Here is an 18,750-nt window from a genome sequence, read left to right on the forward strand (position 1 = left end):
TACAGGCATTGGGTTAACTTGGGGCAACAGAGTTGTAGCCATCAGGCAACTTTCAAATCCAGAATTGTTCACAAATGCTTGGCATCAGTACCTACTTTTCAATAGCATCTTTTGAATTTCCTGTGATCAGAGAAAGCTGACACACGCATTAAAAACTTCTTAAAGGTGACTTATGCTTGTGTCAGAAGAACGTTTGACTCACGTATAGGGGTCTTGCAAACCGTGGCCCTTCACATCCAGAAAAAGCTACTCCAAAGGCCTAAGGGGCTGTCAGGGTAGTAAATAATGCAGGTGATGTGAGAGACTTACAATGGGGATATGTGTGTAATTGGAGATTTTCTATATGAGAATGGAAGTGCTTCTACTCATACAATTGGATCTATAGATGTAAGCCCTAGTCTGTGGTGGGGAAGTCCTCATCAACATAGCATGTGTTGAATACATGCTCCTTTCTAAGTGTGGGGGTCCTTTCCTCTTTATTTGCTATATTTCTTCCTCCCACTAAGCCAGGATTATTTATTTTTAAACAAGGTATACATAGCTTTTTCATAAGAAATGTTGATTGTGGTGTAGGATAAAAAAAAACACAAAATAAAAAATAAAATTAGAAATTCATTAAACAAACAAGAATTCAAAACCTATTCATTTCCCTGCTCCTTGTCATATAAAATAGTAATGTTATTTAGAAGAACGTACCTCCCCCATTTATAATCAGTACTTCAGAATCTCTTTTGGTGGTTTCCATAGGATGATTAGACCAGGAATTCCCTCTTCAAAGATGACGTTGTTACTGAAAACTGCAATAGTCATGCCCAGGAAGACTGGGGTATTTTGGAGAATGTCTCATTGGGAGTTTTTGATGCTGTTACTGATATTAATTTTTGTATCTTTATTTTTATGTAGAAATTGTTCAGTTTGGTTATGTAGTTTTTGATGTGTTTTATTTATTTTTATGACTATTTTGCTATGTTTGTAAAGGTAAATCTTTTCATATTGTAAGCCGCCTTGAACATTGTTTTAGCTGTGGAAAGGTGGCATGCAAATAAAATGATGATCTCAGCTGCCATCTTCAAGGGCTGGTGTATTCAAACCCTTGATCCATATAGCATTGGGAGAGGAGCCACTAGAAGGGCTGGATCCAAGGGTAATTCTCTTTGCTTCCAAGAGCTTCTGAAGAACATACATGTGTCCTGGTGTTCAGAGACAATACAGTCCTAGTTTAGTTACAAACATCCATATCCGTCCAGCTCTACAGTGAGTAACCCTTCTGAAATGGACCAGTTACTGTTTATAAGAGCAGTGCACATAAGGAGAAGTGATAACTTTGCAGAAGAGTGGTTAAGTCAGTAGAAGCTTTTGTACAATTGCAGTATATTCTGCCTTACCCTATAAACCTTTGACCTGGAAGACACAGCCTAATCCAGGTGTACAGAAAGATGCATAACCTAAGAAGGGTGTAAGGGAGTGTCTGAAGAGTTTCCAACCATGCAAGAATGTGTCCATTTTTGTAGCACCATTGAGATCTTCCGTCCTAGGGCCTGGTGTTTGATCAGTCTTTGGAGAACCTACACTTAACATATTGGACTTTAAGAATGAAGAAGTGGTATCTGCACTCCTGGCATCTCAAAAATTGTCTACAATGCTGCTCTTGTTGATCGTCTAGGCCAGATCCTCAGCATAATGAAGAGCAAATTGGAATATATTCAGCATCAATATATTCAGAAAAATATTTACATGCTGCAACAGGCCCTGTGTGGGGCTCAATGATGGTATGATTATGACAAGAGGTGGTGAAACTTTCTGATGAGTGTAGCTAGTTTCTCTTTCTGTGTATTGACTCCTATATGCATATTTACCCATGTTTGAAGCAACAGCCATTCTTAGCTCAGCTTCAGAGAAATTCCCAAAAGCTTCCCCTCCACAATATATTCTTCCTTGCAAGAAAGTCTGTTAGGTGAGAGCTGCATCACCTGACTGGTCATGTGGACCTTTCAGCATTCTTGGTATGGATCTACTGTTCTCAGTGAAGTTCTAGCTTTTAATAGAAAGCTACACACTTCTTTTCTATTTATTATAGCTGAGTGGGTGTCTGGCACACCCTATGTACCCCCACTTCTGTCCTTATCCAAGAACTTAAATCCAATTTCTCTGAGGCAGCCACCTTGTGTCTAGGCACTGGAATTCACTAAATAAGACTTCACTCTCAAAGGAAAGAATTTACTAGTAAATACCAAAGTCTCTTGCTCAGAAGCAAAAGTTTCAAAAACCACACTTGCTATAACACTTGCACTGCAATCCAGAGGTTTCATGGGTATCCACAATTTTCTCCACATAATCACTTCACAAAATCCCTGAACTACTTCTTAAACTCTTCAATTTACTTTAAAAGCAGCTAAGCATTTGGCATGAGTTCAATAGTAAATGGAAACTACTACTCACAGAAGCATAATGGTCCCCTCTGAAGTCTTTTTATTCTAATAGCAAACAGAAAGCACTTGCAGTTGAGGATTTTGCAGTAGGCATGTTTTCTTCTTCTGAATGTTCATATCTGACAACTTAATCAGATGCTAGTTCAGTTGCTAGTAGTTTCCTCTGGGACTCAGCAGACAATTTCATTTTATGTGACACGTTCTAACAATCAGCTCTTTAGCTGTCACATCTCTTTAGACACTTCCTGGTTCAATCATAACCATGGGCCCACTTGCCTTTCCCACCATGTTTGCTTTCCAGGTGTTAATTTGCCACGTAGGACACAGAGAAGGAAAGCTATTTGTGCATGCATGTCTCTTTCTCAGTGTCAACAACTGCTGATGCGATTATTGTATAAACATGTTTGATTTTTGAACAACTGCCACTGTTTTGGAACCGCATGCCTTTAAAGTGATCTTTTCATGAAAATAATGGATTCCTGTAATTTCAGAGATGGTGCTTGGAACTACCTCCTCTTCCAACCATAATTTCACTGTGATTGCTACATATTTCAACATGGAAGAGAATGCTGAGTGACTAGAAGCACTTTCAGTTTTACAAGGCTTTACTCCAGTGTCTAATTTTGGTGCAAAACCATTCTAGGTAATAAAAATTTTTTGTATTGTGATCACTACAGATCTATCTGATCTTGGACTCTTGAGAAATTATCGACCACATGCTATATTAGAATGATGCTATAATACAAGGACACAAACAGAATAAACACTTTATTTCAATATGCAAGGAACATTTTCAACTGTATTTGTGGATATCGGATAATTAAATAAAAACAACGGATAATTAAATAAAAACAACTTTGGCTTTGTCTCAATCTATCAATACAAAATGAATAAATGAACAAACAGCGGATAATTAAATAAAAACAACTTTGTCTTTGTCTCAGTCTATCAAAATGAATAAAGCACTCCATGGTCCTGGACTAGTTTCTGGGAAGCTCAGAGAGACAATCCTTCCTTGAAGGACAGACTGGCCCAGAATAGGCCCAGAGATGTGGCCTTTTGGGATGGTGGAGTTAAACAAAAAAGAGTAGTTTGGCTAATATTTACATACTGGTGATATGGGGAAAGGTTGTCATTCTGAGCTTTTCCATTTATAAGATGCCTGTGAGACGCAAGAAAACAAAAAGATGCAGGGCCACTAAGTAACTGAGAAAGAAATAGCGAGATTTTGCTCTGCAAGTCAGCAATTGGGAGCGGCAAAGTCTTTGTCCCCGAATCCATCTCCTGAAAGAAAGGGCTCCTCTTTTTACCTGTTTAGAAAAGAAGCATTTGATCCTATTAGCATTGGGCATTCATGCTTTCCAATCAAACCCACAAAAATAAACACAAAAGGTGGAATTAAATGAGAAAAAAGTGTGTCATAGGTAAGTTGTAGGGTCTTTATTGCTTTCACATTGCAAGTGATCCACATCTATGCCATAAGATACTGAAGTATTTACAACACAACAACTTAGCATCATATTCTGAACCTTGATGATTCTCTAGCAACCACTTTGTAATGTGGAGCAGTGGTGCAGAGACTGATATATAATGACTGACATCTTGTGTAATAAATGCTTTTAAATTTTTAAGAGCCCAGGTATGGATCATTTATTTTCCATGGAGTTCCTATAGCAACTGTTGCATTTATTTATATTTCATATAGTTATGTACCAAAACAGTATCTAACCAGTTCAGTTTACAAATACATCTTTTGTTAAACACTCAAAGACTCTTTTGGGATATAAATATATAAAATAAATACAATACTAAAATACCCTAATCCTAGAAAGGCAAAACAACCCCAAAGCTTTAAAGACATCTGATAGGCCAGGAAAAGCCTATCAGAACAGCTGAGTCTTCAGTTGTCATCTGAAGCTCATTTGCACGTTTGTCATCTGAAGCACATCTGCAGACTCCTATACTGCAAGAGAAAGAGCTTCCCAGAAGGTCAGTGCCACCACAGCAAGGCCCACTTCTGAGATATTACTGAGGGAAGGAGAACAGATAGCATGTGGTTCAGTAACAATCTGGGAATCTAAATTTCCCAAAATTGAGGTATAGGCTTACCTTACGTACTACTGTAAGTTCACTAGCGTTGATGATGAAAGGCTGCCTTTCCTCTTCTTCTACCTGAAAAGCACATTGTTCAGATGCTGACCTAGAATCAATCAGTTCAAGCCTAAAAAAAGAAATACAAAAGGCTTATCAGATTCATGACACTTTTAAATGGCTATTTATCTATGCTGATCATTCTTTGAATTTTAACTTGGGATATCAGCCCTTTTAAGGAACGTGGTTCATCTGAACTGAATCAGATCCTGTAGTTAAATGGAATGGGTAATTTCATGACAATTTTATTAACACTCCTTTATTAATGGAGTAGTAACCTTTATTCTGGAAACAGCAAGAAACTGGCTTTGAAGCCCATGCTGCTCGCATCATCTTCATAAGCATATACATGGATGATATGTAATATATAGGGCAGGATTCAGTGGAAGCTCTGCACAAGGACATCCACTTGCACAACAGGGCTTCCCCACTCTCCCCACCCCCACCCCATGGAATTGGTTCAGTGGACCCATGAGAACCTCAAGAACAGCAGCGGGGAGAGGGGGGATTATTCTGCCTAGGTCTGGAGATGCCATTCAATCTACAGCAATAGATGTATGAGATGCATGTGTCAAATATGGAGCACTTATTAAGTCTTATTGATAAATTCCTCCAATGCAATTAGTGTTTAGGGATGCTGTTGGCACTGGGGGTGGGCAGGAACATGAAAAGCACGTATATATTTATCACGTGTACACACATACACACACACACACAATACACATCTCTCTAATAAATAATAATAATTTATTACTTATACCCCGCCTCTCTGGCCAGGCCTCCCCAGCATTTGAGTTTAACACACGGACACATTCATTCATACTAACATTCATGCTCTCAGAAAGCCATTCTTGCATCCATTCACCCCTCTTCCCAGCTCAGTTCCCACTTGCCTTTCTCTCAGATACAGTCCTTCACTAACTGCTATTGACCCATCTGATTAGCTGGGTGGTCAGGTCTGCAGTGTGGGGCCATGACATTGGCTGCAGTGGACAAAGGAAGCCCTACTGATGAGCCATCAGCCAGGTTCATGAAGAAGACTGCTGTCCCAGCACACTTGGCTGCATCTGGAGTGTTGTGGGGAGGTTAAAGCAGCACAAGGACAGTAATATTTATAAATGGGGATGGGGATCACTGCAGGGGAGGAAGGTTTTAACTTCACCCTGCCCCCAGCATTCCTGATGCAGCCAGCAATCTTTCCCATGAACCAGTCTGACAGCTGACCATCTGTACACTGAATAAAGGGGGGTCAGGTCCCCTGAGAGTTTGTTGGGCTGCAATGAGAGTGACCAAAGGTTGCATGCATGGGCACATTACAGGTTGCCTGTTTGTGGCCTACCAAAATCAGCACAGTTCGAGATCAGCCCCAAATACCTTTCACACGTGTTGCTACCTTTTAATTTGTTCTTCCAAGAGCCCGAGGGCCTCTTCCGCAGCTTCCCGTCTATTCCTCTCTTCTGAGAGAGTCCCCATTAATTCCAATAAAGTTGGTTCTTGCCTCTGTGCAAGCCTAGAACAAACCCAAATTCCAAAGGAGGAAAACAAAATAATGCAAAGCAAAACTAGTTTGCTTTATGTAGTAGTTTGTTCCTATTGGATTATTGTACAGTAATTATTCATCTTAGGTGGTTAAAATTTATGATATAATAATCTTACATATTATCAAGAGAAATGAGCTCTAGGTTTAAGACCAGTTAATAAATCATACTTTACAAAGGAGTAGAAATAATTCTGACCTTCCGTTGATTTCAATGAAGTCCATGTTGTCCATTTCAATGACTTCAGCTCTTTCTTGAGGAGCTCCTGGAGGAAATTCTGCTTGAGTCGCACCCTAAACAGAGCAATGTGGATATGCTGCTTATGTGGAAACTTCATAAAATTAAAATATTGTTTGTCTAGTAACATTAACTTATTTCACAACATAGTACTGTATGCAAACACTTCCATGTAGCTGTTTATATTAATTCCAAAATGAATAATTAAAGTAAGAAGGATGCATGCGCACAATTGTTAGGAAGACTTCTGGAACGCAGGGGAGAAACTGGGTGCATGACAGAAGTGATAGCTCTGAAGAACTATGGAGTGGAGTGAAAGCAAACTTTAGATAAGAAACTGGTTCCTTGTTTAATCAGACCTGAATGTCTTTCTTAAGAGCGGAAATCAGCAGACCTGAATGTCCTTCTTAAAGGTGGAAACCTCTGTCAGCCTGGACCGTGGAAAGCAGAGCTGTTAACAAGACCTAAGACAGTATACCAGTGTGAAGAAAATGTGGTTCGCAGCACTAGGCAAACCTCATGAGTTTTCTTGTACCCTGAGAAGACTTGAGAACAGATCAATCTCGTAAAACAATGTTTCTCAAAGGGTGTGGTGCAGGAAAGAATGATAAATGTGGCAGGAAGATTCAAGGGCAATCAAAGAAACATTTAAACATTTCAGTGTAGGAAACTATAGTTTAGTAGAATATCAATTTTTTTAAAATGCAGAATTTGGTTAGATATGGAGTTTGTCTCAAATTATAATATAATATAATATAATATAATATAATATAATATAATATAATATAATATAATATAAATGAGATTACCGGGCAAAACCAAGCTCACACCTCTCACTGAGTTTGTACACATACTTAAGGTACTTACGTAAGGGGCTCGTTTATAATTCTATTTTGGGGTTGATTCATGTTCTTATGTAGCTGCGTTGCTTTATACTTTTTGGGTGTCCTATGATCACATTTTATTCTGTGAACTGCCCTGAGACCTCCGGGTATAGTGCGGTCAATAAATTCTAATAATAATAATAATAATAATAATGATAATATAAAGTAGCTGTGTTTTATGTTATAAATCAAGCACTGCTAGTTGTTTCTTTTGGTTTTCCAATATATTTCTTACGAATAAAAAAAAAAAATTGGAGTGGCACAAGCAAATTTTAATCTGAAAGTGTGGCCCAGATAAAAAAAGTTTGAGAACTACTGTCCTAAAACAACACACAACTATTTGTGGCCCAGTTAAAAAAAGTTTGATAACTACTGTCCTAAAACAACACACAACTATTTCTGCTGGTGTCTGCCCCTGACCTACCATTTGCCAATACAGTCGTACTTTGGAAGTCGAACAGAATCCATTCCGGAAGTTCGTTCAGCTTCCAAAACTTTCAGAAACCAAAGTGTGGCTTCTGATTGGCTGCAGGAAGCTCCTGCAGCCAATAGGAAGCCGCAGAAGCCGCGCCAGACGTTCGACTTCCAAAAATCATTTAAAAACCGGAACACTCACTTCCAGGTTTTGATTGTTCAGGAGCCAATTTGTTCGGGACCCAAGGCATTTGAGATCCAAGGTATGACTGTATAAAAAATACTATGCTGTTATGGTTGCTTTTTCAACCATAACAAGAACCCAAAAGAAAGGCTGGAATGAGAGTACTGCTGTCATCCTTGGCTTTAAAAGAGAAGCTTGCTAAAAAAGAAAAGAAAGCACTCCAAGAGATTCATCAGAGAAAATGTGAAGAATTTGACTCCATTTTATTGCTTTTATACTCTCTGCAGAAAAGGTTGGACATCTCTTCAGGGGAAAAAAGCAGTCCCACAATATATAGTCCTCAGAAATTGATTAAATTGGATTTTGTGGTAGGACAACTCCCCAGGCAAGTTTGATCATGGAAAGGAAATAATAAAATAATTTTCACAATTAACAACAAAGTTTGTCAAAAAGTCAAGAAGAAGCAAAGCATTTTAAAATTGTGTTGGAAGATATGAGACAAGAGAGAGGAATTCATAAGCAACCTAGAGAAATCAAATATAGAATTATTCAATATGAAAGAGATGTTAAGACATGTCAGTGAAGAAAACAAGCAACTATTGATGAGATTAATTAAGAGCAACCATTTCCAATCCCTTGGACAAAATAATTAAAAATGATACAGAAGTTGGTAATGTTATGTGGAACTTCTATATTTCCATTGCATTCCATTGTTTTTAAAACAATTTTTCTTTCAAATTCTGGCTGGAAAATTAGGCTTTTTTCTTAGCCAGGACAAAACATGTTTCTTCTTGCGTTTATTTCTAATTAAGTGCAAAGAAGGGAGGGGACTCCAACATACTCGCGGACCTCGGATCAACATATCTAAGCCTCAGAAAACTTCTGGGGCACAGATATGTAACAATTGGTCTTACCTGAAGTGTAGATTTGCGAGTAGGGATGCTGGAGCCAATGGGATGGGCTATGTCCTTGTCATGTGACGCTAGGCAGGAGCAAAGAATTGGGTGAAGCAGGCTGGACTCCTCAGTTTTCCGGATTTGCCAAGAGGCAAACACTGATGGAGTCACTGAAATAAAAGGTCTGCCTACTTCTTCCCTCCATGGCTCAAAAATCTAAAGGAAGAAATGTACTAGGTATCTGAAAGGCAAAGATATTATTATCAATAGACTATATCTTCTGTAAAGTGCATCGGAAATCTCCCTTGGCTCCAGCATCCCTAATAGCAAATCCACACTTCAAGTAAGACCAATTGTTCTATTTACTTCATGGGATGCTGGAGCCAATATGATGGGACATACCACAGCAGATGAACAGAAAATGGGTGGGTCCCAGATCTGAAGATGCACCGGTTGTAAAACCTGATGGAGAACTGTATGGCCAAAGACTGCCTCAGCTGCAGACAATCAGTCCAGTTTATAATGTCTGATAAAAGTGGTGGTGGACGACCAGGCGAAGGCTTTACAGATATCCAGCAAGGGTGTATTAGCAATGAAGGCTGCAGAGGTGGAAGCTGACCTTGTGGAGTGCAGAAGCCCCTGAGTTGGCTGGGGCAATTTGAGGCAATCATAAGCAAAGAAAATACAGGCTCTAATCCACCTCACCAAAGTAGCACTGCTGACCCTAAGCCCCAAGGACGATGGGTGAAAGGATAAAAATACAAAGTCTATTTTTTGTCCAATGAATGTATACTTTCAGAGCTCTGCATGCGTCCAAGGAATGTCATGCTTTTTCCCTGGGATATTTAGCGTTAGGACAAAAGATTGGTAAAACCAGTTCTTGTTGAACACGAAATCTAGAGAGTACTGAAGAAAGGAAGAAACTGTATGTAAAACCACCTTGTCTTTATGAAAAACACATGTCAAGCTGTCGAAAGAGCAGAAAGTTATGACACTCGTCTAGCTGTGGTGATAGCCACCAAAAGACTTTAAATGAGAGGTCTGAGGAGAAGTGTTTGTTTATTTGTTAAAGACAGAAATCTAGAGAAAATGACAAGGAGGTGAAGATGAGATGAAACAAGATAGACTTATCTGACGAAAAAGGAGAGCCAGGAGGTATGACTGCTGCGTCAGGCAGGAGGAAAAAACTCAGGAGTCCAGCCTGCTTCACACAATTCTTTGCTCCTCACGTGATGAGGACATAGCCCATCCCATTGGCTCCAGCATCCCACAAAGTAAATCTACTCATCACACAGGAGGTCCAGCTCCTCTCATCACAACTCTGGCAGGACAAGACAAAAGATACCTTCTCTGCCAATGAAGTTGGCTCCCTGCTTGCTAATGATCCACACTTTGCTGCCCATGCTTCTCTTAATACTTCCAGTGTCACTGCCAGAAAAAGCTCCCTGATCCCCTTTTATGAGGAAACGAGGCAAGCTGCTTTTACCTGCTGAAGGCTGAACTCCAATTGGCTCTCGTATTCTCTCTTTCGATTTGATATTCTGTTTTCTTTCTTTTTAAGTTCATTTTTACTACGTAGGTTGTCATTTGCAAGTCGCTCTATTGCAGCCTTTGACTCATACAGTGAGATATTCTGTAAAGAGAGTTTTTCAGTTAGCTTCTGCAGCTCTTCATTTGATTTTGCAAGCTTTCCTTCTGCACTGTTTAAATCTTTCTCAATTTTTTCACTTTCTGAATGTGACAATTTCACAGATTTTTCCAAGTCCAATATCATCTCCTGGTATTTAATAGAATCCTTTTGCAACTGGTTGATCTCCTGTTGTTTTCCCCTCAAAAGTTCTTGCAACTCTTTAGTTTTGTTTTTTGTCTCATGATTGTCTCTCTGAGCAGTTTTCAGTTTTTCTTCAAATACTCTGACCAGATGCTGCTGCTCTTCTTTTTCTCTTATTGTGTTGCATTTCTCTGCTTTCAAATTTTCCAACTGCTCTACAAGGAGGCTGTTTTGTATCTGTGTGGCTTTCAGTCTGTCTGTTGTTTGATCCAATTTTTTGATGTGGTTGAGCAACTCTGTCTCCAAAAATTCTCTCTCATTTTTTACTTTATAAGATATTTCTTGAACATTTTCTAATTCTTCTTGTAAGAGACATTTATCATCCTCTAATATTTTAATTCTTTCACCAAGACTGACTATTTCCTGATTAAGATTTTTACAATCATTTTCCAACTTTAATAAAGAACTTTCCTTCTGATGCAGAGATTTTTCAGCATCTTTCAACCTTTCTAACAAAGTTTTGTTCTCTTGCTTTAAGATCAACATGTTTTTCTCTTTTTCTGAAATCCCCTCATTTAACAAATGAATGTGTTTTAATAATGACTCTCTTTCACAGAGGGAATCACTTATCTTGGACTGCACATCACACTTGTTCAATTCCAACCGTGTTTGGAGGTCCCCGAGAGCAGATTTTGTTAGACTAAAATCCTTAGAAAGCTCCTCATTTTCCTTCTCTGTTTTCTCCAAGGTTTGCTTTAAAATTTCAGAAAGTTCCTTTAATTGCTTATTTTCCTCAATTAGCTGCTTGCTCTGAAGAACAGATTCATCAATTTTTATTTGATAGTCTTCCAAGCACAACTTGTGCTCAGATGCTTGTTTTTCAGCTGCAATCTTTAGCTCACTTATTTCCTTCTGTTTAGATTCAGTCAGCTGTTTCAGTTGTACACTTTCATCAGCTGCTTTTTGAAGCAGCTCCTTAAGTTTATGTGTATCAGATTCTCTCTCATTTACTCTGTGAAGAGCTTCCTGCTTTTCTTTTCTAGTGACATCAATAATGTGCCTCATTTCTGCTATTTTACTACTAATATTCTCATAGGCCTGAAGCAGAGACTCATACTCTTGCTTTAATTCACTGTGTTTAGCTTTCCAGCCTGTTAATTCAACTGTCTGAGAATCTTTTAAGGAATTCAATTGAAAAGAAAAAGCTTCCTTCTCTTGCCCTATGGTCTGCATGGTAGACTTCAGACTCTCACACGCAGCAGTTAGATTTTCATTTTCAATTAACAATCTAGCATTTTCTGCCACAAGAGTCTCCTCTTTATACAGTGCAGTACTCAAGTTTTGTTTTTCTCTACCCAACTCAGACCTCAGCTGTCCAAGGGTGTGAACCTTACCAATCAACTCTTTGTTTTCCAAAACCAGTAACTCCATTTGATCTTTAAGTGTTTTGTTTTCCTTCAGTGCTTCTTTACGTGATATTAAAGCAGCTTGGAGCTTTCTCTGGAGACGTTCCCTGTTTTTCTCTTCAGCATCATACTTCTGCAGTTGAGGTTGATAGCTTCTGCCATTTACATTTTCTTCTATCCGTTCCCGAGACATTTCTATTGGTAGAGGATCTTGATCACCTATTCTTTCAGTTAATGTTTTTATTTCTGTATTAGTGACATCTAGCGATTCTCTTTCTGTGCAAGTGACATCTTCCAATGAACTACAGAAGTCTGGGCCTTGAACACTGTTCTCCAGTGCATTATCAGAATGCGGCCACACAGTTTTTGCATCCTCTCTTACACCTGCCACATTTTTGTATGCACTAGAAACTGGCAAAACCTTCTCACACAGCATACTGAATTCCATCAGTAGTTGCTTGTTTTCTTCACTGGGATGTCTTTCAGTTTCTTTCAGACTTGTTAGGTGATCTTCATGTTTTTTGTGGAGTTGACTCTTTTCATTAGTCACAGTTTCAACCATAGTTTTAACAGCTTGCAATTCATTTTTATATGATTCTAGTTGTTGCTTAAGCAGACCTTGTTCAATCAACATATTGTCTCTCTCTTGTTTATACTGTTGTTCCTGTTGCTCAACAGAAATCTTCAGTTTTACTGCTTCTTGCTGTACGCTACCAAGTTCAAGTGACTTCTCTTTTAACTCTTCCTTAAACTTTTCTTTTTCTTCCATAAGTCTAGCATAGTTCTCATGAAGTTTCGCCATCTCAGACTCTTCCATTGTCACCATACTTACCGTCTTTCCTGATTTTTCAACCCTGACATCAGCTTTCACATTTAGCTCCCCGGACTCTAATGTTTTCTGCTGAGCATTTTCACTGTGCCTAAGAGATGTATCGGTGTCCAACCTTTTCTGCAGAGAGTATAAAAGCAATAAATTGGAGTCAAATTCTTCACACTTTCTCTGATGAATCTCCTGGAGTGCTTGCTTTTCTTTTTTAATGAGCTCAAAGTCTTTTGTTAGTTCATTAAAATCTACTCGTAGCTTAGCATGCTCTTCTTTTTGCTTCTGAATTTGTTTAGTGTTTTCTTTGCGGACCACAAGCAGTGCCTTAAGTTTCTTTTGCAGGATTTCCTTGTCTTTCTGCAACTCAGTGACTGGATTCATTTCATTAGGTTGGTGTGTTTCGTTACTACAGGAACTTTCGGTATTTAGGGTAGCTTCCGACCCATTCGTTTCCTTGAATGTTTCATCTCTCTTTGCTATTTCACCTTTGAGATTTTCTATGGTTAAGAAAAGTTGTGAACGTTCCTCTCTATGCATTTGATCTCTCTCATTCAGCACAGACTCCATTTGTGCAAGCAGACAATCCTTCTCTTGAAGATAGATCAAGTTCTTATCAGACATACTTTTTTGTTCAGCTATAGTAGCTTTGAATTCTGTAACTGCTTTCTCCAGCTGCTCCAAGTGTTCTGCCTTGGCTGATAAGGTTTCACTCATGTCATTTATCTTCACATCTTTTTCTAACAATTGTGTCTTCAGTCCTTCAAGTTGGGATTCGAGATCTTTGTTGTGAGCTTCAGCATTTTCAACCTGCTTTACTAAGTCATCAATTTGCTCCAGAAAACATTCTGTCTTTTTATCAAGCTTCTCATTTTTCTGAATTAAGTCCTTCCTTATTAGCAAAGCTGCTTGAAGTTTCTTTTTCAGATTCTCTTTTTCTTGATTTATTTTTTCCAAAGTAATATTTAGCTGCGCCTTCTCACACACCAAGTCTTTTATGGTAGCTTCTTTGTTGGTCAACACAACTTGATTGAGTTCAAGTTCTTTCTTATATTCTTCTACCTGCTGTGATAATGTACTTATCTCTTCTGTCATGCTCTTCCTTATGGCTTCTAGTTGTTGTAATTCGATAGCAAGCATATTTTTTTCCTCAGAGAATTTTACCATTTCATTAGACATGGATTCCATGACTTGAGTAACTGAGCAATCCTTTTCTTTTAACTGCTGGCTTAGAGAAGTAATTAAATCCTTCTGTTGGTTAGTTTGGGAACTAAAGTTTTCTATCATCTGGTTTTTATGCTCTATTTCTTCTAAAAGTTTTGCTGCTTTTTGACATTCGGTGTTCAGTGTCTTGCAACTACTTTCAAGCTCTTTTTCTAATTTATCTGTCTTCTCCTGGAGGAAAACCACCTCCTTCCTCATGTTTGATAATGCAATGTCCTTTTCTTCACAGACAGATTGCTGCCTACGTAATGCATCCTTAGCAGTACTCAGTTCGTTTAACAGATGTTCAATCTCAGATTGGTCAGCAGCTTTGGCCTTTTTAAAGTCATTCTGCATCAACTCTTTCTCTTCCTTCAAGGACAACATGCTTTCTAGCTGATTATTCAGGTGACGTACTTCGTCCTCTCTCTCTAAAATAGTCTGCTGCAGTGCCATTGCTTCAGCTTCTTTGCTGATAATAGTATCTATCACAGCAGAGAATTTTTCCAATACAGTCTTAGCTACTTGCTGACCAGTGTCACTGTCACTGTCTTTGAGGAAGTACCTACTACTTGACAATGCAGACAGAAGTTTGGCCAACTCTGTTTGAATAATGTCCTGTTCTTGATGCAAAGACTGAATTTGATCCTCTTTTGATTTCAGTTTCCTTTCTAAATTACTCAGTTGCTCAAGATTAACGTCATTTTGCTGAGTTGCCCTAGCAAGTTCTGCTACCCATCTGTTCTCACTGGCTTCTAATTTTTCATGAAGTTCTTTTAGCTCTTTAGATTTTTCCTCTAATTGCTTCTGGTACTTAACCAAGTCTTTGTTTTCCAGATTCAGTTTATCAAAGTTCTCTTGTAAAAGAGCTTTATCATTTATTAAAGAATCTATTTGTTGTTGCAATTTTTCTATGACCTCAGAATTTAAATATTCAATATGATTAGCCTGTTCAGTGCATTTTTCCTGCACAACCTGTAGAGCTCTCTCTCTCTCTTGAATATTTTGCTTCCACAGCTCAACTTGTTCTAATGCTTTATGGTGCTCTAATTTTGCAGATTCAATTTCTATTATCAGAGAGTCAATTTTCATCTGGCTACTGGCAATGCTTCCATCCTTCTCTTGCAAAAGCTTTTTTAGTGTAGCAGCATTTTTATCTAGCTCTTCTCTAAGTAGCTCAGTATCGTTGGTAAGAGCCTGAACATTGCTTTCTGATAGTTGAACACCGATATCTTTAAGAAACCCAGTGATAATCTCTTCTTTTTTACTCAGGGAAGCACTGAGTTCATTTTTTTGTTCATACAGAGCATCAAATTTGCCCTGCAAAGTTAAGAAAATGTTTTCTTTTTCCTGGGCTAGTTCTTTTAACTTTTGAATTTCTTGCTTCAGTTCATTTCTTTGACTATGAAGTTGAGAAATTAACTGTGACTTTTCTTCATTTATTTTTAGTTCCTCTCTTAGGGTTTTCACAAGATTAGTAGGATCCAAAACAGAAGCCTCTTTTTCTGCTAGCACCTGGCTAATGTCGTTTATTAATTTATTCTGATCACTTATTTCCTTTTTCAAACAAAGATTTGATTCTTCTGCATCAGTAGCTTGCGTCTTCAAAGTCTCACATTCATTCTTTTTATCTTCAAGTTCAGCCTTCAGTTCACTGTTAATCAGTGAAATGTTATTCACTGCTAACTCCTTCTCCACAATGACTGCTTTTAATATTTCTGCTTCAGAGGTCAAACACTGTACAAGTTTATGCTGCACAGAGGAAGTCTCAGAAATACATGTTTGTAAATCAACACATTCCTTCTCCTTTTGTTTTAAAAAGTTATTTTTCTCTGTAATTGACTTGTTTAATACTTCATTGTTTTCTATCATATTTTTAAGTTGACTCTGGAGATCAGAAATTATTTCCATATTCTCAGACAGTTGAACTCTAAGAAAATTAGACTCGTCAGATTTACTTTTAAGTAATTTTAACTCTTCATCTTGCTTCTTAAATTTATTCTCTTTCTCTTGCACTTCCTGAGTAAGTTGACTAACTTCACTATCTAGAACCTGTACTTGGCTTTGCAAATCTGAAATAATTTGCAAATTATGCTTTTCATCTACATCTTTGTTTTCTTTCATTTCCTGTATCAAAACTTCCCTCTGGGAAAGAAGAGCCTCTTTATCACAAAAACTGCTTTTTAATGTTTTCATTTCACTAACTAAGGTATCAATTTGATCCATAAAAACTAAAATATTATTAGTTTGCTGAGACAACTGTGCACTTAAGGGCACTAGTCCTTCACAATTTTTCATTAATGTAGCACTGGCTATTTCTATATCTGCTTTCAATTTTTCATTTTCTAATTTCAGCATATGAGCTTCATGTTTTGTGGACACAATTTCAGACTGATGTTGTGTTAACTGATGCTGAAAAGCATCGCATTCATTTGACTTAGCATTGCAAACAGCCAAAGCACTATCCTTCTCATGTTTCAAAACATCCACTTCTTTGACTAATAGTGCTAGCTGATCATTTAATTTGGTACACTCTTCTGTTTTTTGTGAAATCTGCCTGCAAAGATCTTCAAACTCCACCCCTTTAAATAATAGAGTACTGTCTTTGTCTTCAACCTGTTGAGATAGCTTTATGTTATCACATTTAAGCTTTTCTACTTCTTTTTCTAACACAGTCATGATAGCTTGCTTTTCTTTTACTTGCTTAAGTAATGCATCACCATGCTCAGTTTTTTCTTCAATAGATCTGCTTTTTATTTTAAGCTCCTTTTCTAGGTCTTTAACCTGTTTCTGTAATGATGAGGTTTTTTCCTCCTCCCGATTAAGCTGTTGGACCATTTTATCATACTCTGTCCGAAGCAATGCTTTGTTTTGCTGCTCATCCTTTAACTGAGTGATATAAGACTGTCTTTCTTTCTCCAATTCCTTTGTTATCTCTCTGCTTCTGGAGAGCTCATCAGCTAAAATGCCACACTGTTTCTCTTTCCCCAGTAACTGCTCTGCAAGTGAATTTTCTTTCTGCTTTAGAAGGCCTGAGAGTTCTTCAACTTTCCTTCTTAAAGTCTCTTTATCGTGACTGACCTCTGAAAGCATTTTCTGGTGTTCTGTGGCATTGGCACACAACTTACTCTCCAACTCAGCCATGGATTGAGCACGCGATAACAGTTCACACTCTTTCACATCCAGCAATTTTGACAAACTCTCATTCTCACTAATCAGCTGTTGCTTCTCTTTCTCCATAGTATGTATCTCATTTCTAAGCTTTTCACTGGCTTTAAGCTGATCTGCAAAACCTTTTTCTTTCTGCTCAAGAGCTGCTTGTAACTGCTTGTTAGTCATGATGACAGTTTGTCTTTCGGTTTCCATCTGATTAATTATTTCATGTTTTTCATGCAGCTCATTATTAACTTCTCTCCACTGCATTTCCTTGCTATTCAGTTCTCTAACTAACTTAAGCTTTTCCTGTTCATTTTGCTGCTCCACAACTTTGAGCTTGTCTTTTAGGGATATCACAATCTCTGCTTTTTCTTGCAGTGACTTTTTGACAATTTCTAGATGCTCAGTATGTTCAGCAAGTTGTCTGGATAAATTAGCTAAATCTTCATCTTTTTTAGCATTTTCTAAAGTGAGCTGGTTGTGTGAATCTTTCACTGATTTCAGCTCATTCACAAAACTTTGTTCTTTGTTTTCTTTGTCTTTTAGTAATTTGTTCAATTTCTCCTTTGCAGAGATATGTTCATCGACCTGGGATTTAAGATGGTCTGTTTCCTCCTTACATTTTATTTCTGTTTCTTGCAATTTTTTAGCTGATTTACTTATTTGTTCTTTAAGCAATTTAATTTGTGACTCACACTCCATGAGTTTGTTGTTGTAAGTAACATCACGAGTCTTGATTGCAGAATGAAGATCTTTAACTGTTTGGCTAGTCTCTTTGATTTGCCTAACAAATTCTTCATTCTCTTTGGTTTTAGTAGCGTTTTCAATTTTCACCTCTGCCAGTTCTGATTTTATTGCACTTAACTGCTCAGAAAGTTCTGAAAGCTTTCTGCCTGCACTGTTCACATCTTCGGTTTGTACATCTTTCAGCAACTGGGCTTCCCTTTCAGCCTTGGACAGTGCTTCTTCCATGTCTCGCATTTCATCCTCTTTGCACTTGATCTGGCATTTCAGAATATTAATCTGCTCAGAATACGCATTTATATTTGAAGTAATAGCAGAAATTTCTTTGTCTTTTTCAGCTAAAACCTCTCTGAGGTTGTCAAATTCTCTTTCACGCCTCTGGAGGTCTTGAATTAGTTGAGACCTCTCTTCTAAATGACTTGTGTTTAATCTATCAAGTTCTTCATTTGTCTGTTCAAGATCCAGTTGCATTAATTCTATGGCAGCATCCTGTTTTATGGTCTGAAAACAAAAATAAAGGAAAATGTCTAAGTGCCCAAAATTTAATATTAACTCAACAGTACTATTTGTAGTTGGAATCCAAATAGATGTTTAGGTTCACCCAGAAAGCCATAATTTTGAGGAAGTAGCAAAGGGATGGTGCTAACGCAATTTAATTTTCCTTTTCTCCCCGCCCCCAACTGGATGAGTGGCCACCTCCTATTTCCATATAATATACTGTTGCCATATACTTCTTCTTTTAACTGTTGTCGCATCTTATTGTATACCATATCATATATACATGATATGATGTGTATACCATATACTGTTGCCATCTTACTTTGTTTCAACTACATTTTGATATGATGCATAAGGAGCTGCTTTTCAGGGAAAATGAGCCTCTAAGTTTCCTTGGGCTAATGAAACTACTTTTATAG

The 18,750-nt window shown here is 37.9% G+C and overlaps 1 protein-coding gene across 5 annotated transcripts in view; it reads right to left on the minus strand.

The window, feature by feature from the left end:
• Nucleotides 1–3,182: 3,182 nt before the first annotated feature.
• LOC310756606 (uncharacterized protein) overlaps nt 3,183–18,750 on the minus strand; it is a 43,195-nt gene continuing 27,627 nt past the window's right edge. For all 5 annotated transcript variants that reach the window (XM_083600947.1, XM_083600946.1, XM_083600945.1 and 2 more), the window contains exons 21-25: nt 10,220–18,334; nt 6,317–6,411; nt 5,974–6,090; nt 4,539–4,650; nt 3,183–3,739 (exon numbers count right to left, since the gene is read on the minus strand). In XM_083600947.1, coding sequence (XP_083457073.1) covers nt 3,581–3,739; nt 4,539–4,650; nt 5,974–6,090; nt 6,317–6,411; nt 10,220–18,334 — 8,598 coding nt within the window. In that variant the 3' untranslated portion in view covers nt 3,183–3,580. The remainder of the gene's footprint in view (nt 3,740–4,538; nt 4,651–5,973; nt 6,091–6,316; nt 6,412–10,219; nt 18,335–18,750) is intronic.

The sequence above is a fragment of the Podarcis filfolensis genome, assembly GCF_964270895.1.
Source record: "Podarcis filfolensis genome assembly, chromosome: 1".
Taxonomy (NCBI): domain Eukaryota; kingdom Metazoa; phylum Chordata; class Lepidosauria; order Squamata; family Lacertidae; genus Podarcis; species Podarcis filfolensis.